At 48.0% G+C, this 17271-nt stretch overlaps 1 protein-coding gene across 1 annotated transcript in view; it reads left to right on the top strand.

Annotated features, from left to right (window-relative positions):
- LOC144507660 (dynein axonemal heavy chain 3-like) overlaps window positions 1–17271 on the top strand; it is a 459789-nt gene that overhangs the window by 209948 nt on the left and 232570 nt on the right. The window contains exons 18-20 of the mRNA XM_078234817.1: window positions 976–1113; window positions 3958–4101; window positions 5277–5441. Coding sequence (XP_078090943.1) covers window positions 976–1113; window positions 3958–4101; window positions 5277–5441 — 447 coding nt within the window. The remainder of the gene's footprint in view (window positions 1–975; window positions 1114–3957; window positions 4102–5276; window positions 5442–17271) is intronic.

The following is a 17271-nucleotide window of genomic DNA, read 5'->3' as shown; positions in this document are numbered from 1 at the left end:
GTGATATCAGTGAACCGTGTGTACAATAGTGTGATATCAGTGAACCGTGTGTACAGCAGTGTGATATCAGTGAACAGTGTGTACAATAGTGTGATATCAGTGAACCGTGTGTACAGCAGTGTGATATCAGTGAACCGTGTGTACAATAGTGTGATATCAGTGAACCGTGTGTACAATAGTGTGATATCAGTGAACAGTGTGTACAATAGTGTGATATCAGTGAACCGTGTGTACAATAGTGTGATATCAGTGAACAGTGTGTACAATGGTGTGATATCAGTGAACAGTGTGTACAATAGTGTGATATCAGTGAACAGTGTGTACAATGGTGTGATATCAGTGAACAGTGTGTACAATAGTGTGATATCAGTGAACAGTGTGTACAATGGTGTGATATCAGTGAACCGTGTGTACAATAGTGTGATATCAGTGAACCGTGTGTACAATAGTGTGATATCAGTGAACAGTGTGTACAATGGTGTGCTATCAGTGAACAGTGTGTACAATAGTGTGATATCAGTGAACAATGTGTACAATAGTGATATCAGTGAACAGTGTGTACAATGGTGAGGTATCAGTGAACAGTGTGTACAATAGTGTGATATCAGTGAACCGTGTGTACAAGTGTGATATCAGTGAACAGTGTGTACAATGGTGTGCTATCAGTGAACAGTGTGTACAATAGTGTGATATCAGTGAACAGTGTGTACAATAGTGTGATATCAGTGAAGAGTGTGTACAATAGTGTGATATCAATGAACAGTGTGTACAGTAGTGTGATATCAGTGAACCGTGTGTACAATAGTGTGATATCAGTGAACAGTGTGTACAGTAGTGTGATATCAGTGAACCGTGTGTACAATAGTGTGGTATCAGTGAAGAGTGTGTACAGTAGTGTGATGTCAGTGAACCGTGTGTACAGTAAGTTGATATGAATGGCGGTTTGATATCCCTGGCTGCTCTGTTCTCTGGCAGGTTCTGTTCCGTCCCGTGGCGATGATGGTTCCAGATTACGCTCTCATAGCTGAAATCTCTCTCTACTCCATGGGGTTTGTCAGAGCTCGGATCCTTGCTGCAAAGATTGTGGCAATGTACAGACTCTGCTCCGAGCAGGTACGAACTACTGTGTGATATCATTGCCGTCGATTACTTATTAATATCTTTACTTTTGCTTTTAGAATGATTTCTGTTGAAGCTACCTTACCTGGGACATGGATCTCAGGCATGCCCTCCATCCCAACTCATGACCTGTCACCTACTCCTACGGCACTCCGAGCAAATACCAAACCATACTCCCTCACCGTTCACCATCCTTTTCCATCCTTATACCATCCTTGCCAACTCACCCAGTATCCAGCATAGGCAGACTTCAGGAGCCATGATGAAATGAAATACATTAATGGGCAGAATTTTGCCAGTTTTAAGCAGATGGTGTGAAAAATGGCGTGGAAACGGTTGGTGCCAATCACAGTTTCCTCACTGTATCGTTCAGCTGATAGTTGATTAAAAAGGGGAGTGGCAGGTCCCACCACGTAACACTGGCGGGACAGGCTCTGATTGACACTGCCCCACCAACAACCTGCGTTTTAAACGATTGGGCACCTTCGATAGAAAAAGTGAAAAATAGAACCCTTCCACTCCTGAACACAGCCTCCCTGAGCAGGGTATTCACCTGGTGGGTGCACACAGTGGGAGACCTGACATAATTCACATTAAAGATTCTGTGATGGGGCGGTTGGCGGCGGAGGGTGTGGGGGGTGGTGGAACTGGGGAGATAACAGGATTAGAGACCTGATAGTCAGATGTAAAATGGTGAACGTTGATATTCCCATCACACCATTGTCATCAGCAGTGAGGGACAATCACAAGGGAAAACCCCGCCGGTGTAACTTAGATAAAGCTCTTGGGGCTAAAGGGAGGGATATGGGGGGGAGGGGGGGATCAAGATATTGAATTCAATGATCAGCCATGAGCAAAATGAATGGTGGAGCAGGCTTGAAGGGCCGAATGGCCTCCTCCTGCTCCTAGTTTCTATGTCAGTCGCATTTTGTACCCCTTGTGGGATTTTCTGCTCCTGTAGCCAATCTCACCCATCCTACTACAGGAACACAAAACCCCACTCAATGTTTCCAAGACCCATTATAGATTTCGCCACATAACAAAACATTCCCAGTCATGAAAGCCCATTCAATACATATGAATCTGCCTAAGTATTTCATCCCTTACAAGATAAAGATTTGAGTCCATAAGCCCACACCAAAGACAGCTTTCCTTGAATAACTCCTTTGATCATTCCATCAAATTGTGAACTTCCAACCCTCACTGCAATAATGATAGTTGTAGAAAGCAGCACAGCATTAATAATGCTATAATGGTTTATGCTTATATCTTATGCATACACTTATACAGGCATGTATATGTATATGCTTATGCAGCCTATAGACTTATGCTAATGTCAACAAACATCTATAAAATCTTCTATAACTGATTTATTTTTAACTCTCTCAGACACAGGCAGGCAGTCTTTTAAAAAAATTAAACAACTGTCCATTTAAAATATTTGACAGACCTTGGCCTGAACTATGTGACTATCGATGATTCAAATATCTCGGCTAGGGGACCCGCAATTTCCTCCATAGCCTCCCACAACGTTCTGGGATACACTTCATCAGGTGCCGGGGATTTATCTACCTTGATGCGCTTTAAGACTTCCAGCACCTTCTCTGTAATATGTACACTCCTCATGACATCACTATTTATTTCCCCAAGTTCCCTAACATCCATGCTTTTCTCAACAGTAAATAGTGATGAGAAATATTAATTTAGGATCTCACCCATCTCTTGTGGATCCGCACACTGATGACCTTGTTGATCCTGAAGAGGCCCTACTCTCTCCCTTGTTACTCTTTTGCCCTTTATGTATTTGTAGACAATTCCCGTGGATGGTGAGCACAGGCTCAAGATTGCCCCCTACTGTCTCTCCCTCTTCCTTGCTTTTGGTTTGATTGGTGTCTGAGAGGTTTGGAGGCCTGTGTGGTTGAACAATAAGTAACAACTCATAACTGTGTACAGCTCCAAGGTACAACCCTACATGAGAACTAACTCAATGCTGACTTCTTCTAGCATCTCCTACACATTGTCTACCACCATGTGACTCTACATCACCATGTGGGTGATACTGTTTCCCGATTGTTATATTAACCCTTGCTCTGCTGAACATCCTGATACTACACTTCTCTCCTTCTTAAAACCTCCCTCAGTAATTCCAGCTTTGGTCATTAGATTCCTTACGTGGCTCTGTGTCATATTTTGTTTCTAATACTCCTGTGAAGTGTTCGTGTTATTTCATTTATAAATATATGTTGTTGAGAGGGTGAGATGGAGAGAGATAGAGAGACAGAGGCAGAGATAGTGGGCGGGATTTTCCAGTCACACTCGCCCCATGACGGGAAAATCCTATCCGAGGTCAATGGACCATTATATGGTCCGCGCTCCCCCCCCACCGCCCCCCACCCCCCCCCCCACTCCCCCCCACTACAATTCCCCTGGCGCATGGGATGGGAAAACTCCACCTACAGTGAGAGAAAGAGAGGAGTGAGGGAGAAATACAGAGACTGGGATAGAAAGGCAGAGAGAGGAATAGAGACTGGGGGGAGAGAGCAGATGATTGGGTTACAGGAATACGTTGAAAGGTAAAGATAGCGTACTGTGAGTGTGAAATTCTGGGCGTGTTGTTTATTTTACATCTTAAGCCAGTAAGAAACTGACTTTCTTTAAAAGAACCTATTGTCAGGTGACATTGAACAGACCTGTTTAAGCAGCAGGATTACTGGAGCTCATCATTCCATTCATTCCCTGTGATGCCATTCAGTGAAACAACGCAGATATAATCACCAACAGCACAGTTTTGGTGGGAGATTTGCTCTGCAGTTACTAACAGGGTGTTGTCTCTTGCAGCTTTCCTCACAGCATCACTATGATTATGGAATGCGAGCTGTTAAATCGGTATTAACGGCAGCTGGGAATCTGAAAGTCAGATACCCTGAGGAGAAGGAAGAAGTTCTCACCCTCCGCTCCATCACTGATGTTAACCGGCCAAAGGTACCGTGTCTGCCCATTGTGTTTGATTGTGTTCAGAACCCGCTCTGGGTACCGAGAGGTAAATCATTGTGTGAAACAAGTATCTCACACATACTGAGCTCCCTCTTGTTGAAGCACCCACTGTTTTAATTGTCTGTAACTGTGTCCTTTCTCTTGATGTTACCGCATCTGAAGTGGAGTCTGTCAAATATCTCGAATCATATGAACTTGTTCCTCACTCTGTCTATTGATTAGCACCAAATTGCATTTCCGAAAAAATGACTAGTATTTATACAGCACCTTTCATGATTTTGGGACATCCCAAAGTGCTTTACAGACAATGAAGTCTTTCTGAATTGTCGTCCCTGTTATAGGAAACACAGCAGTGATTTTGGAACAGCAAGATCCCAGACTCAGTCATGTGACACTGACCAAATAACCCATGTTAGTGATATTGGTTGAGGGATAAATATTGGCCAAGACATTGGCATAGACTCATAGAATCCCTACAGTGCAGAAGGAGGCCATTTGGCCCATCGAGTCTGCACCGACAACAATCCCACTCAGGCCCTATTCCCGTAACCCCACATATTTACCCTGCTAATCCTCTGACTCTAAGGGACAATTTAGCATGGCCAATTAACCTAACCCACACATCTTTGGACTGTGGGAGGAAACCAGCGCACCCGGAGGAAACCCATTCAGACATGGGGAGAATGTGCAAACTCTGCACAGACAGTGACTCAAGCCGGGAATTGAACCCAGGTTCCTGGTGCAGTGAGGCAGCAGTTGCTAACCATTGTGCCACTGTTCCGCCCCGGGTCCCTGGTGCTGTGAGGCAGCAGTGCTAACCAGTGTGCCACCTTGCCGCCCAAGAACTCCCCTGTTCTTTTAATAGCACCATGGGACCTCCTATAAATGTTACATTTGAAAGACAATGACATCCCTGACAATGCAGCACTCCCTCAGTACAACACTGAGATCTCTTCCTCACAACATGTCTGAGTTACTCCACGTGACAAGGAGATTACGGCTAATGGAAATCTCTTACACGGATTTCTTATAAAAGTCCTCTTATCATCGGGACCTCCTAACACTCTCATTTCCGAGGAGTTTGATAAAGGTCCGTTGATAAGTTCATCATTCCAGCTTCCAAACCATGCTCATTTCTCCTTTGTGTTTATTTCCAATTTCAGTTCCTCTCCCACGATATCCCACTTTTTGACAGCATCATTTCCGATCTGTTCCCCGGGGTTGTTTTGCCCACTCGCCACCATGGTAACCTGGAAATTTGTATCCGAGAAATCATTCATGGATTTAATCTTCAGCCATCGCCCTGGTTCATTGAAAAGATCATTCAGGTAAAAGCGTGATGACATTTAATGTGTCATCTCAATATTGTGTCTGTGCTGCCTGAGAGTGGGTGCACCGGGTTATATCCTCGGGGGGGGGGGTGCACCGGGTTATATCCTCGGGGGGGGGGGGGGGGGGGGAGTGGGTGCACCGGGTTATATCCTCGGGGGGGGGGGTGCACCGGGTTATATCCTCAGGGGGGCGGGGGGGGGGGGGGAGTGGGTGCACCGGGTTATATCCTCGGGGGGGGGGGGGGAGAGTGGGTGCACCGGGTTATATCCTCGGGGGGGGGGGTGCACCGGGTTATATCCTCGGGGGGGGGGGGGGAGTGGGTGCACCGGGTTATATCCTCAGGGGGGGGGGGGGGGGGTGCACCGGGTTATATCCTCAAGGGGGGGAGTGGGTGCACCGGGTTATATCTTCGGGGGGGGGGGGGCGGAGTGGGTGCACCGGGTTATATCCTTGGGGTGGGGGCGGCGGGGGGGGGGGGGGGGGGCGGTGGGAATGGGGGGGGCGGGGGAGGAGGGTCAGGATTCTGGATTCAATTCCAGTTCTGTCAGTATTTGGACCGGAGCTTTGAATTCCAATCAGGAGGGCCAAGTGTGGACATCCTATCTGCATCCCGGGTGAAGGTGTTGTGTCAGGTTGATACATTCCAGGACTTTTCAGGGAATTGGGCCTGAGAATAGAACTAGAATCAGTTTCTGTTGAGACTTTGGGATGGAGGTGTTTTTTTTATTCATTCGTGGGACATGGGCATCGCTGGCTGGCCCAGCATTTATTGCCCATCCCCAGTTGCTCTTGGAGGGCAGCTGAGAGTCAACCATATTGCTGTGGCTCTGGAGTCACATGTAGGCCAGACCGGGTAAGGACGGCAGATTTCCTTCCCTAAAGGACATTAGTGAACCAGATGGGTTTTTCCAACAATCGACAATGATTTCAGGTCATCAGTAGATTCTTAATTCCAGATATTTTTTATGGAATTCAAATTCCATCATCTGCCGTGGCGGGATTCGAGCCCGGGTCACCAGAACATTAGCTGAGTTTCTGGATGAATAGTCTAGCGATAATACCACTAGGCTATTGCTTCGCTTCTGCTTAGCAGGTTAATAAGTCAGTTCAAGGTGGAACAGCCCAGGGACCAGCATCCAAGTTATTATATTTATCAGAAGAGCAGTGGTCCTGGTATTGATCCTTCAGGATTGTTACTGTCCAACATCCTCAAATTCCTCTCTATGCATTCCATTCATCCCCAATTGCTACCTGGGCCACGATAGAATTGGCATCGTGTAAATAAGATGAGAAACTTGAAAGTGTGCCTCAAAGATGGGTGTGGGACAAATGGGTTTCAATCCGCGGGGAACTGACACCAGTTCTGGGGAAAGTGGGAGCTGTACCGTGAAGATGGTCTTCACCTGACGTGGCTGGGACCAGTATGCTGGTGATTGTATAACTCGGGTGCTAGAGATGGCTTTAAACTAAATAGAGTGTGGTGGCGGGGGTGTGTGTGTGGGGTGCAGGTGGGGGAGGAACTGGGGGATCATGTGATCATGCAAGAGGAGATGTGGTACAAGTAAGAGAAGGATAAGACAATAGAGCAGGATAGCTACACGGGTAATGATAACCAGAGTGTGGCAGGAAGGGAAAGAGTAAAGAAGTTTAAGGGTGCACCGAAAGATAAAGCCAAATATGCAAGAATAGTAAAAAGTCAAAATTAAAGGCTCTGTACCTGAATCCATGCAGTATTCATAACAAAACAGATACATTGACAGTACATAGAAATCATAGAAACCCTACAGTGCAGAAGGAGGCCATTCGGCCCATCGAGTCTGCACCGACCACAATCCCACGCAGGCCCTACCCCCACATATTTTACCCACTAATCCCTCTAACCTACGCATCCCAGGACTCTAAGGGGCAATTTTTTTAACCTGGCCAATCAACATAACCCGCACATCTTTGGACTGTGGGAGGAAACCGGAGCACCCGGAGGAAACCCACGCAGACACGAGGAGAATGTGCAAACTCCACACAGACAGTGACCCGAGCCGGGAATCGAACCCGGAACCCTGGAGCTGTGAAGCAGCAGTGCTAACCACTGTGCTACCGTGCCGCCAGACAGAGATAAATATGTATTACCACTTCATAAGAACATAAGAAATAGGAGCAGGAGTAGGCCATCTAGCCCCTCGAGCCTGCCCCGCCATTCAATAAGATCATGGCTGATCTGAAGTGGATCAGTTCCACTTACCCGCCTGATCCCTATAACCCCTAATTCCCTTACTGATCAGGAATCCATCTATCCGTGATTTAAACATATTCAACGAGGTAGCCTCAGTGGGCAGAGAATTCCAGAGATTCACCACCCTCTGACAGAAGAAGTTCCTCCTCAACTCTGTCCTAAACCGACACCCCTTTATTTTGAGGCTGTGGCCTCTAGTTCTTAGTTCCTTTCTAAGTGGAAAGAATCTCTCCACCTCTACCCTATCCAGCCCCTTCATTATCTTATAGGTCTCGATAAGATCCCCCCTCAGCCTTCTAAATTCCAACGAGTACAAACCCAATCTGCTCAGTCTCTCCTCATAATCAACACCCCTCATCTCTGGTATCAACCTGGTGAACCTTCTCTGCACTCCCTCCAAGGCCAATATATCCTTCCGCAAATAAGGGGACCAATACTGCACACAGTATTCCAGCTGCAGCCTCACCAATGCCCTGTACAGATGCAGCAAGACATCTCTGCTTTTATATTCTATCCCCCTTGCGATATAGGCCAACATCCCATTTGCCTTCTTGATCACCTGTTGCACCTGCAGACTGGGTATTTGCGTCTCATGCACAAGGACCCCCAGGTCCCTCTGCACAGCAGCATGTTGTAATTTCTTTCCATTTAGATAATAATCCAATTTGCTATTATTTCTTCCAAAGTGAATAACCTCGCATTTGTTAACGTTATACTCCATCTGCCAGATCCTCGCCCACTCACTCAGCCTGTCCAAATCTCTCTGCAGACCTTCTACGCCCTCCACACGATTCACTTTTCCACTTATCTTTGTGTCGTCTGCAAACTTTGTTACCCTACACTCAGTCCCCTCCTCCAGATCGTCTATATAAATGGTAAATAGTTGGGGCCCCAGTACCAATCCCTGCGGCACGCCACTAGTTACCATCTGCCAACCAGAAAAGCACCCATTTATTCTGACTCTCTGCTTCCTGTCGGATAGCCAATCCCCAATCCACGCTAACACGCTACCCCCAACTCCGTGTGACCCAATCTTCTTCAGCAACCTTTTGTGGGGCACCTTATCAAACGCCTTTTGGAAATCCAAAAACACTGCATCCACCAGTTCCCCTCCGTCAACCGCACTAGTCACATCTTCATAAAAATCCAACAAGTTTGTCAAGCACGACTTTCCCCTCATGAATCCATGCTGCGTCTGCTTAATCGAACCATTCTTATCCAGATGGCCTGCTATTTCTTCTTTAATGATGGATTCCAGCATTTTCCCAACTACAGATGTTAAGCTAACCGGCCTGTAGTTACCCGCCTTTTGTCTATTTCCTTTTTTAAACAGCAGCGTAACATTAGCCATTTTCCAATCCGCCGGCACTACCCCAGAATCCAACGAATTTTGATAAATAACCACTAACGCATCCGCTATTACCTCTGACATTTCTTTCAGTACCCTGGGATGCATTCCATCCGGGCCCGGGGACTTGTCCACCTTCAGTCCCGTTAGTCTACCAAGCACTGCCTCCCTGGTAACATTAATTGTATTGAGTACCTCTCCTCCTACCAACCCTCTATCGTTAATATTCGGTAAACTATTTGGGTCTTCCACCGTGAAGACCAACACAAAAAACTTATTTAAAGTTTCAGCCATTTCCTCATTTCCCACTATTAAATCCCCCCTCTCGTCCTCCAAGGGTCCAACATTCACTCTTGCCATTCTATTCCTTTTTATATATTTGTAAAAGCTTTTACTGTCATTTTTTATATTTAGAGCTAGCCTAGCTTCATAACCTATCTTTCCTTTCTTTATCGCTTTCTTAGTCGTTCTTTGTTGTTTCTTAACATTTTCCCAATCTTCCAATTCTCCACTATTTTTGGCCACTCTGTATGCATCGGTCTTTAATTTAATACTCTCCTTAATTTCCTTCGTTATCCACGGCTGGTTATCCCTTTTCTTACAGTCCTTCTTTATCACGGGAATATATTGTTGCTGAGTACTGAAAAGGATCTCCTTAAAAATCTTCCACTGTTCCTCAGCTGTCCTACCTACCAGTCTGCTCTCCCAGTCCACCTTAGCCAATTCAGCCCTCATCCTATCGTACTTCCCTCTGTTCAAACAGAGGACAGTGGTATGGGACGCTACTTTCTCCTCTTCCATTTGTATCAGAAATTCGACCATATTGTGATCACTTGACCCAAGAGGGTCCTTCACAAGAACATCCTTAATTCTACCTACCTCGTTACACATTACCAGATCTAAGATAACTCGTTCCCTCGTCGGTTCTGTAACATACTGTTCAAGGTAACTATCCCGACACCATTCTAAGAACTCTTCCTCCCTCCCACTCCTTCCAACTTGAGTCAGCCAATCAATATGCAGGTTGAAGACCCCCATGATTATTGCCATTCCGTTTTTGCACGCATCCATTTATTTGCTTGTTTATAGCCCTCCCCACATCAACATTATTATTTGGGGGCCTATAGACCACGCCTACTAGTGTCTTTCTCCCCCTACTATTCCTTATCTCCACCCACAACGATTCCACGTTTTGTTCCTTAGAGCCTATGTCATCCCTCACTACTACCCTGATATTATCTTTTATTGATGTGGAGATGCCGGCGTTGGGCTGGGGTAAACACAGTAAGAAGTTTAACAACACCAGGTTAAAGTCCAACAGGTTTATTTGGTAGCAAAAGCCACACAAGCTTTCGGAGCTCTAAGCCTGTAGAAACTTGATGTCTGTGTCGATATGCGCGATCTTCTTGGAGATCCTTTCCACTTGGAGCCGGCAGTTTGCGGTGTCGAGGGTAGTCATGATGTGGAGATGCTGGCGTTGGACTGGGGTAAACACAGTAAGAAGTTTAACAACACCAGGTTAAAGTCCAACAGGTTTATTTGGTAGCAAAAGCCACACAAGCTTTCGGAGCTCTAAGCCAGTGTTGAGGAGGTCACAACGACGGTGCGGTCCCCCAGACCGCTTGAACTTATAGACAAATGAACAATTGTTCTGTGTTTTGTACCTCGCCGGCCTTTGTTTTCAAAGGAGGGGTGAATGTGGTGAACCATTGTTGGTTCCCACTAGGTAGTGCTGAGCCATGGTCTGGCCAGTACTATGAGTCTGTATATATGTTACTGTTGGGGTTAGGGTTGGGCTGTTCTACCTGTTAATATAGTTGTTATGGTACACTCCAGTCGGCTCCGCCTCCTGGGAGAGGTATAAAGGTCACTGCTCTGCCTGGTGACCCTTTAGTCTGGGATCGTGTACTGTATATGGTAGCTCTGTTATTGTTGGCAATAAAAGCCTTTATTTCCCGAGTATATCACGCCTCTCGTGTGTTATATCGCGCATCAGACACTAGGATGTACTGTTTTAGGAAATTGTCCTAAATTCATGCTATGAGCTAATCTCCCAGGTTACCTTTGCCAATCTATGTGAAGATTAAAGTTACCTATGAGTATTGTAGCAGCTTTCTTACTATCTAGATATACTACCTATTTCTTCCTGTATACTATCTTCGAGAGTGTAGCTACACTTATGAGGCCTGTAAACTACATCCACAACTGACTTCTTACTTTTGCTATTTCTTGTCTCTATCCAAACTGATTCCACATCTCAATCTTTAGAACTAAGCTCATGTTTCACGACTGTACTAATGTTGTTATTAATTAACAGAGCCATCCCACTACTTTGCCCTAGTTTCCTTGTCCTTGAATATTTCTTAGAGCTCCGAAAGCTTGTGTGGCTTTTGCTACCAAATAAACCTGTTGGACTTTAACCTGGTGTTGTTAAACTTGTTACATTATCTTTTATTAACAGAGCTACCCCACCACCTTTTCCTTCCTGTCTATTCTTCCTAAATGCCTGATACCCCTGGATACTCATCTCCCAGTCCTGGTCTCCCTGCAGCCACGTTTCTGTAATGGCCACTAGATCATACCCATTTGTGTTGATTTGCACCATCAACTCATTAACTTTGTTCCGAATGTTTCAGAGACATGTTTGCAAGATGATCAAGAAATATTCAAGGACAAGGAAACTAGGGCAAAGTAGTGGGATGGCTCTGTTAATTAATAACAACATTAGTACAGTAGTGAAACATGAGCTTAGTTCTAAAGATTGAGATGTGGAATCAGTTTGGATAGAGACAAGAAATAGCAAAAGTAAAAAGTCAGTTGTGGATGTAGTTTACAGGCCTCATAAGTGTAGCTACACTCTCGAAGATAGTATACAGGAAGAAATAGATAGTATATCTAGATAGTAAGAAAGCTGCTACAATACTCATAGGTAACGGGCGGCACGGTAGCACAGTGGTTAGCACTGCTGCTTCACAGCTCCAGGGTCCCGGGTTCGATTCCCGGCTCGGGTCACTGTCTGTGTGGAGTTTGCACATTCTCCTCGTGTCTGCGTGGGTTTCCTCCTGGTGCTCCGGTTTCCTCCCACAGTCCAAAGATGTGCGGGTTAGGTTGATTGGCCAGGGTAAAAATTGTCCCTTAGAGTCCTGGGATGTGTAGGTTAGAGGGATTAGCGGGTAAAATATGTGGGGGTAGGGCCTGGGTGGGATTGTGGTCGGTGCAGACTCGATGGGCTGAATGGCCTCCTTCTGCACTGTAGGGTTTCTATGTTTCTATGTAACTTTAATCTTCCCATAGATTGGCAAAGGTAACCTGGGAGATTAGCTCATAGCATGAATTTAGGACAATTTCCTAAAACAGTACATCCTAGTGTCTGATGCGCGATATAACACACGAGAGGCGTGATGTACTCGGGAAATAAAGGCTTTTATTGCCAACAATAACAGAGCTACCATATACAGTACACGATCCCAGACTAAAGGGTCACCAGGCAGAGCAGTGACCTTTATACCTCTCCCAGGAGCCGACTGGAGTGTACCATAACAACTATATTAACAGGTAGAACAGCCCAACCCTAACCCCAACAGTAACATATATACAGACTCATAGTACTGGCCAGACCATGGCTCAGCACTACCTAGTGGGAACCAACAATGGTTCACCACATTCACCCCTCCTTTGAAAACAAAGGCCGGCGGGGTACAAAACACAGAACAATTGTTCATTTGTCTATAAGTTCAAGCGGTCTGGGGGACCGCACCGTCGCTGTGACCTCCTCAACACCGGCGATGACACCGGTTCAGGCAATCGCGGTGACGTTCTCTCCAAGGCGGTGTCCAGCGACTCCTCCAGTGCCTCATGGGCCGGTAGACCCCGAGGTGGTGACAATCCGCTGAACTCGGGCACGCCTTGAAGTGGCAACCATCTCCTGGACTCAGGCAAGCTGTACACGGGAGTAAGAGGGTTAAGTGGTGGTCCCGATACTGCCCGCGCCGTGTCAGGAGGGGAGATAATGGTTGGGAGGTCCCTAACAGGAGGTGTGGGAGCGACAGGGGTTTCCAAGCCCCCTGCTGGCGCCAGATCTCGAATCGAGACCGTGTCCTCTCGCCCGTCAGGATATGCCACGTAGGCATACTGAGGGTTGGCGTGGAGGAGATGGACCTGTTCAACCAAAGGGTCAGACTTGCGGGTCCTAACATGTCGCCGCAGGAGGACAGGTCCTGAGTACGTCAACCAAGACGGTAATGAGGTCCCAGAGGAAGACTTCCTAGGGAATGAAAACATTCTCTCATGAGGAGTAGCGTTGGTTGCCGTACACAGGAGTGAGCGTATGGAGTGGAGCGCATCAGGGAGCACCTCTTGCCAACGGGAGACTGGAAGACCTTTCGACCTCAACGCCAGTAAGACAGCCTTCCAGACTGTAGCATTCTCTCGTTCAACCTGTCCGTTACCCCTTGGGTTGTAGCTCGTGGTTCTACTAGAGGCAATCCCATATGAGAGCTGGTATTGCCTCAAGTCATCGCTCATGAACGACGAGCCCCTATCGCTGTGGATATAACAGGGGTAACCGAACAGGGTGAAAAGATCACGAAATGCCTTGATAACCGTGGCAGCGGTCATATCAGAACAGGGAATGACAAAAGGGAATCGTGAGTACTCATCAACCACATTGAGGAAGTACACGTTCCGATCTGTCGAGGGAAGGGGGCCCTTAAAGTCCACACTCAGTTTTTCGAAGGGACGAGTGGCCTTAACGAGTTGTGCCCTGTCAGGTCGGTAGAAGTGCGGTTTGCATTCCGCGCATACCCGGCAGCTTCTGGTTATGGACCTGACATCCTCCACCGCGTAGGGTAGATTCCGGGCTTTTATGAAGTGGAAGAGCCGAGTGACCCCCGGATGGCAGAGGTCATTGTGGAGAGCCTGCAATCGATTCTCCTGCATTCTAGCACATGTTCCACGCGACAGGGCATCCGAGGGCTCGTTGAGCTTCCCTGGACGATACATGATATCATAATTGTAGGTGGAGAGTTCGATTCTCCACCTCAAGATCTTATCACTCTTGATCTTACCCCATAACGTGTTGTTGAACATGAACGCCACGGACCGCTGGTCCGTGAGCAGAGTGAACCGTTTTCCGGCCAAGTAATGGCGCCAATGCCGAACAGCCTCCACAATGGCCTGGGCCTCCTTTTCCACCGCCGAATGTCGAATTTCAGGGCCTTGGAGGGTGCGAGAGAAAAAGGTAACGGGCCTGCCCGCCTGGGTAAGTGTGGCGGCCAGGGCGAAATCAGATGCATCACTCTCCACCTGGAAGGGGATGGACTCATCGATAGCGTGCATCGTGGCTTTCGCGATGTCGGCTTTTATTCTTGCAAAGGCTAAGCGAGCCTCTGTTGCTAGGGGAAAAGAGGTAGACTTGATGAGCGGACGGGCTTTGTCCGCGTAATTGGGAACCCACTGTGCGTAGTATGAGAAGAAACCTAAGCATCTTCTCAGTGCTTTGACGCTAGTGGGCAGGGGAAGTTCGAGGAGAGGACGCATACGGTCTGGATCAGGGCCAAGGACCCCGTTTTCCACCACGTATCCGAGGATAGCTAGGCGGCGCGTGCGGAATACACACTTCTCCCTGTTGTAGGTCAGATTCAGGCGAGATGCAGTGCGTAAGAATCTAAGAAGGTTGGCATCGTGGTCCTGCTGGTCATGGCCGCAGATGGTGACGTTATCCAGGTACGGGAAGGTAGCCCGCAGTCCGTTCTGGTCCACTATTCGGTCCATAGCACGCTGGAAGACCGAGACCCCATTCGTGACACCAAAAGGAACCCTTAAAAAATGGTACAGGTGACCATCCGCCTCAAAGGCCGTGTATTGTCGGTCCTCTGGGCGAATGGGGAGCTGGTGGTAAGCAGGTTTTAAGTCGATGGTGGAGAACACCCGGTACTGCGCAATCTGGTTGACCATGTCAGATATGTGCGGGAGGGGATACGCATCCAGCTGCGTGTATCTGTTAATGGTCTGACTATAGTCTATGACCATCCGGGGTTTGTTCCCATTCTTAACCACCACGACTTGCGCTCTCCAAGGACTAGTGCTAGGTTGGATGATCCCTTCCTTGAGGAGCCGCTGAACTTCAGATCGAATGAAGATCCAATCTTCAGCGCTGTAACGCCTGCTCTTTGTTGCGAAGGGCTTGCAGCCTGGCACGAGATTCTGGAATAGGGAGGGTGTGGTAATCCTAAGTGTTGAGAGACTACATGTGGAGCGCGTTGGGCAATTTAGAGGCTGCGGGTCTCCCACTGAAAGCGGAGGGAGTGGCCCACCGTACTGCAGGGTTACACTCTTCAAGTGGACCATAAAATCTAGTCCTAGGAGTATTGGCGCGCAAAGGTGCGGTAACACAAGGAGCTTGAAGTTCTCATAGACTGTGTCCTGCACCGTCAGATTGACCACGCAACTCCCTAGCACGGTGACAGACCGGGACCTTGACGCCATCGAAATTGTCTGCTTGACAGTCCGAATCTGGAGACCACACCGCTTCACGGTGTCTGGATGAATGAAGCTCTCCGTGCTCTCGCTGTCAAACAAACAATAAATCGGGCGTTTGTTTACCTGTATGTCCATCATGGACTTGTCGAGTCTGTGAGGCTTGGCCTGGTCCAGGATGATCGACGCCACCGTTGGTTCATGGGTGCAACTGCAGGCAGCCGAGATGGTTGATGACGACCCCTGCTAGTCATTCGCGGTCGGTGCCGACCAACATGGCTGCCCCCATCGGTCGCACGTGGACGATGGCGCCAAACCCTGCGGCCCCTGCAGGTCGCACGCGTCTTGCGACTCCATCATTCGGAATGGCGACGTCCTGGAATCGCACGTGGCAGAAGACCTTGAAGATGCAGAAGACAAGGAGGCCGGCTCCGGGGAGTCACACGCCGCACTGCTGTTTTTGGATGGAAGTTTGGACCGGCATACCTTGGAATAGTGCCCCTTCTTGCCGCAGGCGGAGCACAACACCGCTTTAGCTGGACATCGCTGCCGAGGGTGTTTCACCCCCCCACAGAAGTAACACCGCGGGCCACCTGGAGCTGCTGCCGTTGTCAGGTCCGAGGCTGGGAACACAATCGCACAGTTTTTCGGACCCGCTGAGTGAAGTGGGGTCTGTGACTGGCCCTGCCACGCTGTCTCCACGTGGTCGTCGGGGTACATCGCCAGACCTTTGGAGGCCGTTTCTAGAGCGTCAGCTAACTCTATGGATTTAGTGAGATCGAGGTTATCTTGCTCCAACAGCCAAAGGCGGATGTACGACGAGCCGATTCCCGCCACGAACGCATCTCAGGCTAGGTCGTTCATGTACTGGTCTGCCGACACTGCCTTGCAGTTGCAGGCTCTGGCTAGCTGTTGAAGCTCGCACGCGTACTGTTCCGTCGTTTCACCGGGCTGCCGCCGTTGAGTGGCTAGAAGGTATCAAGCATGCATCACATTCGGCGGTTTGTTGTATCGCTTCTTGAGAAGCTCGAGGGCCCTTTGTAGTCGGTGGCCCCACGGATCACTAGGTATACAGCGTCGCTTACCCTCGCGTGGAGGACCCGGAGTCTGTCGGCGTCGTCGGTGACCGCTGTGGAGGCATCGAGGTAATCCTGGAAACACTTCAACCAGTGGTCGAAAGTGTTCGATGCGCCCGCTGCACGTGGGTCCAACGTAAGCCGTTCGGGTTTAAGCATTTGCTCCATGTTTTCTTTGTCGCTTTTTTTTTCACAAAAAAAAAGAATTTACTTGTTGGCAATAAAATTGATGCGCGATATAACACACGAGAGGCGTGATGTACTCGGGAAATAAAGGCTTTTATTGCCAACAATAACAGAGCTACCATATACAGTACACGATCCCAGACTAAAGGGTCACCAGGCAGAGCAGTGACCTTTATACCTGATGCGCGTTATCAAACACGAGGCTAGATGCTCGGGAAATAAAGGCTTTTATTTACTGTAATGAAGCAGCCAATAATTATATACACGATCCCAGACTGAGGGGTCCCAGCCAGAGCAGGGACTTTTATACCTCTCCCAGGAGGTGGAGCCCGACTGGGATGTACCACAACACTACAATACAAAGGTGTAGCAACCCCACCCTAACCCCAACAGCAACAAGTAGCACAACCCAACAGTAACATATGTACATCCTTGTAGTACTGGCCAGACCCTGGCTCAGCACTATCCAGTGGGAACCAACGATGGTTCACCACATTCACCCCTCCTTT

The sequence above is a fragment of the Mustelus asterias genome, chromosome 19 (genome assembly GCF_964213995.1).
Source record: "Mustelus asterias chromosome 19, sMusAst1.hap1.1, whole genome shotgun sequence".
Classification (NCBI taxonomy): domain Eukaryota; kingdom Metazoa; phylum Chordata; class Chondrichthyes; order Carcharhiniformes; family Triakidae; genus Mustelus; species Mustelus asterias.
The sequence above is the reverse complement of the archived record's forward strand: the minus strand, read 5'-3'. Positions and strand labels throughout refer to the sequence as shown.